Here is a 7,968-nt window from a genome sequence, read left to right as displayed (position 1 = left end):
TAACAAGACATGCACATCATCAGATGTGAACGTTATAGGGACATATACCACGGAGAACGAAGAACGTTGTAGGGACATATACCACGGAGAACGAAGAACGTTGTAGGGACATATACCACGGAGAACGAAGAACGTTGTAGGGACATATACCACGGAGAACGAAGAACGTTATAGGGACATATACCACCGAGAACCAAAAACGTTAAAGGTACATTTGCCACCGAGAACCAAGAACGTTAAAGGTACATATACCACCGAGAACCAAAAACGTTATAGGGACATATACCACGGAGAACCAAGAAAGTTATATAGGGACATATACCACCGAGAACCAAGAACGTTAAAGGTACATATACCACCGAGAACCAAAAACGTTAAAGGTACATATACGACGGAGAACCAAGAACGTTAAAGGTACATATACCACCTAGAACAAAAAACGTTATAGGGACATATACCACCGAGAACCACGACATCTGTAGGAACATACAGCGTGGGAAACCATGATCACTGTCACTTTACTGCAAATCAAAATGATTGATTTGAAACCTCTGGAAGGTAATAACACCTTCATCAAATAAACTCAATTAGAAATGAGATCCACTGTTCGCTCGTTACCATGTCAACAGACGTGTAATGAACCCGGATGAGCGTGGAAAATGCACAGTATACGCGTTAGTCACCAATCCTACTTCCAGGAACATCCACGTCACCGCGCAGCTGATGCACACGCCGTACACGTCGCCGCTCTACAGCAGGCATGTGGTTACTGGATGGCCGCTGCACAACCACCCTCACTTCATGGAACCAGGGGCGGTTGGGTAGCCTAGTGGTTAAAGCGTTCGCTCGTCACGCCGAAGACCCGGGTTCGATTCCCGACATGGGTACAATGTGTGAAGCCCATTTCTGGTGTCCCCCGCCGTGATATTGCTGGAATATTGCTAAAAGCGGCGTAAAACCATACTCACGCACTCACTCACTCATGGAACCACGGGACTTTATTGTGGGTACAGGGTGTGCCTCACTCTCATCGTCTACCCCCGGCCAAGGTGTAGATTTGTGATATGCAGAGCGTGTGTACCCTCTGGTTGACATACGTCGGCTGTAGTTCGCAGGTCAACATAAACATCCATTGTGGTAGTCAGTCGTGTATGTCCGACCACCACGTTCATCACCGCAGGATCCCAGTGTGAATACCAAACCCGAGACGAAAGTGGGCAAGGTGAATGTCGAGTTGTAATATCCTAAGATGGTTAGCGAGAATAATCCCCACCCCTGCCGGCACACACCCCGACACACGGAAGGACATCATGACGTCATAATATTTGATGTCATACCATTATTGATCCGGTCCGGTCACACAAGGCAAGTCTCAGTATGATAAACGGTGAAGATCTTGTATTTCATGAGGGACATACAAGCACATTTAGCTCGTCCAATCTCTCGCATCCCGCCAGCCACATGTAATTCCTAATCTGAACACGATATTGATATTCAGCTCGTGTGTTAGAATATGCATGAGGCGTGTATGGGATTAAACCTAGCTGGAATATCAGCAACATAGTATGAGCGTCGGAGACCCACAACAAACATTGTGTCCGCGAGTCCCTGTGTTCACCTAGGGCGACACAAGTGTAAAGCACCTTCCCGCAGTGACGATGAAGCAAGGAATTAGGATATATTACATTACGCACGGGCCACCTGCGCGCACACATTAGTCTGAGAGGCGATCATCCATTAACCTCTATAGTTAGCAGGTTCCGATTTGTTGCAAATATAATGGGATCTCAACATCACATCGCCCGCCTCTATAAGTAGCGTAATGGAAGAAGAATGTCCAATTTGTTCTTTCGCAAAGAAAGACAACCCTACTCCAATCTCACTCGCTAGTTTTTACAAGTATAATTTGTCAGTTTGAACAGTCAATGCGATTGGCCTCATCCCTTGCCGTCTCTGTCAGTATCTCTCTCGCCTCCATCACCGCCTACCGTCACAGTGTCGCCTACTGCAGCATCCCCAGCTCGCGTCACTGTGTCGCCCCCTGCAGCATCCCCAGCTCGCGTCACGGTGTCGCCTACTGCAGCATCCCCAGCTCGCGTCACGGTGTCGCCTACTGCAGCATCCCCAGCTCGCGTCACTGTGTCGCCTACTGCAGCATCCCCAGCTCGCGTCACTGTGTCGCCTACTGCAGCATCCCCAGCTCGCGTCACGGTGTCGCCTACTGCAGCATCCCTAGCTCGCGTCACGGTGTCGCCTACTGCAGCATCCCCAGCTCGCGTCACGGTGTCGCCCACTGCAGCATCCCTAGCTCGCGTCACGGTGTCGCCTACTGCAGCATCAGCATCTCGCGTCACTGTGTCGACTACTGCAGCATCAGCAACTCGCATCACTGTGTCGCCCACTGCAGCATCCCTAGCTCGCGTCACTGTGTCGCCCACTGCAGCATCCCTAGCTCGCGTCACGGTGTCGCCTACTGCAGCATCAGCATCTCGCGTCACTGTGTCGACTACTGCAGCATCCCTAGCTCGCGTCACTGTGTCGCCCACTGCAGCATCCCTAGCTCGCGTCACTGTGTCGCCCACTGCAGCATCCCTAGCTCGCGTCACGGTGTCGACTACTGCAGCATCCCTAGCTCGCGTCACGGTGTCGCCTACTGCAGCATTAGCACCTCGCGTCTTGGTGTCGACTACTGCAGTATTAGCACCTCGCGTCACGGTGTCGACTACTGCAGCATCCCTAGCGCGCGTCACGGTGTCGACTACTGCAGCATCCCCAGATGGCGTCACGGTGTCGCCTACTGCAGCATCCCCAGCGCGCGTCACGGTGTCGACTACTTCAGCATCAGCAACTCGCATCACTGTGTCGCCCACTGCAGCATCCCTAGCTCGCGTCACGGTGTCGACTACTGCAGCATCAGCAACTCGCATCACTGTGTCGCCCACTGCAGCATCCCTAGCTCGCGTCACTGTGTCGCCCACTGCAGCATCCCTAGCTCGCGTCACGGTGTCGCCTACTGCAGCATCAGCATCTCGCGTCACTGTGTCGACTACTGCAGCATCCCTAGCTCGCGTCACTGTGTCGCCCACTGCAGCATCCCTAGCTCGCGTCACTGTGTCGCCCACTGCAGCATCCCTAGCTCGCGTCACGGTGTCGACTACTGCAGCATCCCTAGCTCGCGTCACGGTGTCGCCTACTGCAGCATTAGCACCTCGCGTCATGGTGTCGACTACTGCAGTATTAGCACCTCGCGTCACGGTGTCGACTACTGCAGCATCCCTAGCGCGCGTCACGGTGTCGACTACTGCAGCATCCCCAGATGACGTCACGGTGTCGCCTACTGCAGCATCCCCAGCGCGCGTCACGGTGTCGACTACTTCAGCATCAGTACCTCGCGTCACGGTGTCGACTACTGCAGCATCCCCAGATGGCGTCACGGTGTCGACTACTGCAGCATCCCCAGCGCGCGTCACGGTGTCAACTACTGCAGCATCCCGAGATGGCGTCACGGTGTCGACTACTGCAACATCAGCACCTCGCGTCACGGTGTCGCCTACTGCAGCATCCCCAGCGCGCGTCACTGTGTCGACTACTGCAGCATCAGCACCTCGCGTCACAGTGTCGACTACTGCTGTAATTCCATCGTGAAACATCCTCATTCTGGAGATAACTGTGCTAGACTTTGTTTTAGAATGATAACTTGTTCTCATCATCAACCTAGTCATGTCTGGCTTGTTTGGCACAACATGCACGTCTGTGAACGTGACAGCGTGGTTGGTAGTCCTAGCGTGTAACTACCACCCAGCGGATCCCGGACACGCCCACACAGATCACCAGCTCTCTCCCCAAAATACATATCGGAAACGTTCTAGTATGTTATGTATGCTGAATTTTCGTCCTTTGGCTTGAGTGTTCCGATGTTGAGGCAGTGCTGACGGCGCCCTATCCAGGCGTGCGGGCCGTTGTGCCGCTGTGACACTGCCGCAATCTACCACCTACATTACACTGTGTGTATCAAGTACAGTCTCTATGTTTCAGACTGCCGCCGTGTTGCGAGGATTATCTCTCATTCCGTGTCAGGGGATTATAACCCAGAAACAGGCCGATGCGGGTAAGTTGCACCATCTCTCGAATAAAACGCAAATGCATTTGCGTATTCAGTGTTCACACTTAATAATGTCATTCATTTTCGAATATGCACATACTGTGCAGTCATTTGGACCCCCTGTCCCTAGTAAAGCTACTGGGCCCAATGTCTTTGACATTATCCATGTGGTACGTAGCTTACAGCAATGATTAAATTTCACAAAACACGACTTCCGGCAGTAATCTGACCAGGAAATAGTTGCGGATCCTCCCCCTTTCTCATTATTAGCTTTATAGAGGCATGCACTATATTTCAAATAATTAGCGCGGACTGATAGTCATAAATGAGGTTTGAAAAGATGGCGCTGACTCAATATTGACTCTCCTGTGTCAAGGCTTCTTTAAATATGGTCGACGCAAGATAAGCACGCTCATTAAACAGACAAAGGTGAAAAGGCATGCCTCGTCACGACACAACAGCATATATTGCTCCGCCATTACAAACAGTCCTTGTTCCCGATAGCCGGGTTGTAGTGTGACTTGTGTTCCTTGCTGATGGCGACTTGGTTTACTTTCAAAGGTCATATAATGATCGGAAGGCGATTAGTTCTTAATGCATGCTTCACATTTCTGAAACTGAAACGACTCGATCTACATGTGCCGTGTGTCCAGAGGAACGATTCCTCGTGAAATTATGCTATGTTCATCGGAAGGGAATTAGGTAAATTTGTTTTGAAAACGTCTTTTGTGAAAAAGAAAATTTGGATTCAACTTCTTTAGCTGATATACAATGTTTAAGGGTGCTTCTCGGTACTTTACCGCAGGCGTGAGGAGTGAGGAGGCAATACTTCGAGAAAGAAGCGTTTTAATTCCATGTAAACTGTTGTCAGCGGATACATGGACATCGGCGTTCGCAAGACTGTTCTGCCTGGCCACCTCTGTAGCTCATGCAGCCCATTCAGCTTTATAAAATGTCGCACAAGGTCGTCGCCCTCTGTGAAGAGAGTTATTGACCTTTTGAACTGAGACCCGCAAATAAATTTTCGAATTTCCGTTTTTATTAAAACAATTTGAAAAGTAGAGAACAGTTTACTTTCTCAATTCAGACAAAATTTCCCCTTGCAGAAAAGATCGTTCGTTCCATACGAGTAAGAGCGAACGTCGCCGTTTTCGTTTGGTATTAATAGCCGAGAGGAAATTAAAACCACTGTGTTATCTGAGAAATCGTTGGTCATTGGTGAATCCAAGTTTCGTTTCGCTTCTTTTGCCGGTAGGAAATTACATGAGCAGTTTGGTGTGTTGGATCAATAGAGATTCATCTTCATAGCGGCAGCACGTGCTCCAGCACCACCATCGCCATGACGGTCGGCCGGCGCGGGCTTATTGGATGCGTTTCTGAGACGCGCTTCGATTTTCCTAACGTTTTACTTAACGACAGCGCGGCAATGATAATATAATTTCATTTATCCACCCATCCCTATCACTCTTTGACAAATGACTAATCCTTTATTGAAGCAATATTCTGCGACAGTGTTCTAAAATTAAAAAGAAATCATAAAAAGGGTTAGGCGTTTTGAGATATATAATCATAGTATTTCCAATCCGCTTGACAACGAATCACAAACTAAAACTTTGCGCTTAGCTTGCAAGTGTTACTTTGATATATATTAGTGTATTCAAATGCATCAACAGCACTCAAGTACATAAAACAATGCGTGATGTGGCGAATTGGAGAATGAACAGGTTTAGACATTATCCATAGCTAATACAACTACCACCGCCAAATAGACTGCTCCCTTCACAAGTCAGTAATAACCTCTACCCAGTCAGAACCCCTCCCACTGATGTTGAGATGTAGCTCTGCCCAGTCAGAACCCCTCCCACTGATGTTGAGATGTAGCTCTGCCCAGGCGCCTCTTGTACGTGAACTGTTGCGTTGATGTCAGGCGGTGAGGAGTTCAATATTTCCTTTGTGCATCACTGATAAGGACTCTGCCACTAATAAGTCAATTGTATACATATATGCAGGTCTGTGGCGATAAGAGACGCAATTATAACAATGGGCGGGCGTAGCGCGGTGACGTAAGTGTAAAATATGAACGCTAAGAGTGCTCACCCCCGTCGTGACCCCCATTGACATTGGTCTATCCCGCAGGGCAAACTGTGACATATGTAAGTTGTGTGGCCAGATAGATAGACGGATAGATAGGCAATGGGATATCTCAGATACCTCGGATTTCCAGATTAAACTTCAACCGAGCCGGGACAGGTTTATCACGGATAATTAGACCCCCACACACACACCACCCCCTCTTCCTCTGTGGTGGTCAGCTGTCCTTTGCACGCCTTAGGGTGACAGGAATGAGCTCACGTGACCGGCTATTTCCAGATGTCGTGACATTTGTGATTAATCTATCTTGTTGTTGTTTCACCAACCGGTTGTGACATTTTACATATCTCCAGAGGTCGCGTTCCTGGCATAGTAACAAACCAATTAGACGTGCTGGCAGTCCAAACATCGTGTCGTCTATAGCATCGGACACATTTTACAGATCATTGGATTAATCATTGAAATGTCAATTCGCAATCACTTAATTTGGTCATACTAATCCATGAGACCACACCTACAAGAGCCATCAGACTCCCCAAACTCCCCTACCTCGCCTCCAACATCTACTCCCCTCTCCCCTACCTCGCCTCCAACATCTACTCCCCCTCCCCAACCTCGCCTCCAACATCTACTCCCCCTCCCCTACCTCGCCTCCAATAGCTACTCCCCCTCCCCTACCTCGCCTCCAACATCTACTCCCCCTCCCCTACCTCGCCTCCAACATCTACTCCCCCCTCCCCTACCTCGCCTCCAACATCTACTCCCCCCTCCCCTATCTCGCCTCCTTCAACTACTCCCCCTCCCCTACCTCGCCTCCAACATCTACTCTCCCCTATCTCGCCTCCTTCAACTACTCCCCCCTCCCCTACCTCGCCTCCAACAGCTACTCCCCCTCGCCTACCTCGCCTCCAACATCTACTCCCCCCTCCCCTACCTCGCCTCCTTCAACTACTCCCCCCTCCCCTACCTCGCCTCCAACAGCTACTCCCCCCCCCCCACCCCTACCTCGCCTCCAACAGCTACTCCCCCCACCCCTACCTCGCCTCCAACATCTACTCCCCCCTCCCCTACCTCGCCTCCAATAGCTACTCCCCCTCCCCTACCTCGCCTCCTTCAACTACTCCCCCCTCCCCTACCTCGCCTCCAATAGCTACTCCCCCTCCCCTACCTCGCCTCCTTCAACTACTCCCCCTCCCCTACCTCGCCTCCAATAGCTACTCCCCCCTCCCCTACCTCGCCGCCAAACGCCACTCCCCCCTCCCCTACCTCGCCCCCCTCAGCTGCTCCCCCCACCCCTACCTCGCCTCCCACAGCTACTGCACCCCATCACTACGGGGAGAGTGGTAGTCCCCTGTCTCCACATACCACGGGGAAACAGGTTTGAACACATCTCTTATGCTGCTACTGATAGCGAGGAACTGTGACGCCCCCTAGTGTTGCATATACAAAGGTGAAACGGGGTACATGGTGTTGGTTGGGGTGATCACACACAATCCCATATGTACACTGAACGTGTAGCGACATGCCGGGTAGAACAGTGTAAGACGTCACATGATGGGCACACCCGCCCTTACCCTGGGAATCCAGTTATAACTGAACAATCGTGTTCACAATCTCCTTCGTCATCATTATGATTATTAATTAGAGATAATAACTCGCCATACACCACGCCGACACCATCAAGCAAAATCCCTCTGTGTTAATGAACTTCCGTTGCCCGTCGGAGTTTATCGAGAGCCCTGTATTAATACGAATGTGACGTCTGTGATCACCAT

At 50.5% G+C, this 7,968-nt stretch overlaps 1 protein-coding gene across 1 annotated transcript; it reads left to right on the top strand.

Annotated features, from left to right (window-relative positions):
* The first annotated feature begins 533 nt into the window (after window positions 1-533).
* LOC124124503 (mucin-2-like) lies at window positions 534-7,540 on the top strand. Its single transcript, XM_048395441.1, has 5 exons — window positions 534-558; window positions 1,961-3,630; window positions 4,036-4,108; window positions 5,209-5,231; window positions 6,854-7,540. The coding sequence occupies exons 1-5, from the start codon at window positions 534-536 to the stop codon at window positions 7,538-7,540; spliced, it is 2,478 nt and encodes an 825-aa protein (XP_048251398.1).
* Window positions 7,541-7,968: the final 428 nt, after the last annotated feature.

Source organism: Haliotis rufescens, unplaced genomic scaffold (assembly GCF_023055435.1).
Source record: "Haliotis rufescens isolate VD_foot unplaced genomic scaffold, xgHalRufe1.0.p SCAF_14, whole genome shotgun sequence".
NCBI classification, from domain to species: domain Eukaryota; kingdom Metazoa; phylum Mollusca; class Gastropoda; order Lepetellida; family Haliotidae; genus Haliotis; species Haliotis rufescens.
This window is presented reverse-complemented; position numbering and strand designations above follow the sequence as displayed.

What these genes read in the sequence shown, in the direction of transcription:
- LOC124124503 (XM_048395441.1), top strand. Translation starts at nt 534, where the DNA reads ATGATTGATTTGAAACCTCTGGAAG. An exon ending in TGATTTGAAACCTCTGGAAG is followed by an intron (nt 559 to 1,960) that starts GTAATAACACCT and finishes CGTCTCTGTCAG; the next exon opens with TATCTCTCTCGCCTCCATCA. An exon ending in AGATCGTTCGTTCCATACGA is followed by an intron (nt 5,232 to 6,853) that starts GTAAGAGCGAAC and finishes CGCCTCCAATAG; the next exon opens with CTACTCCCCCTCCCCTACCT.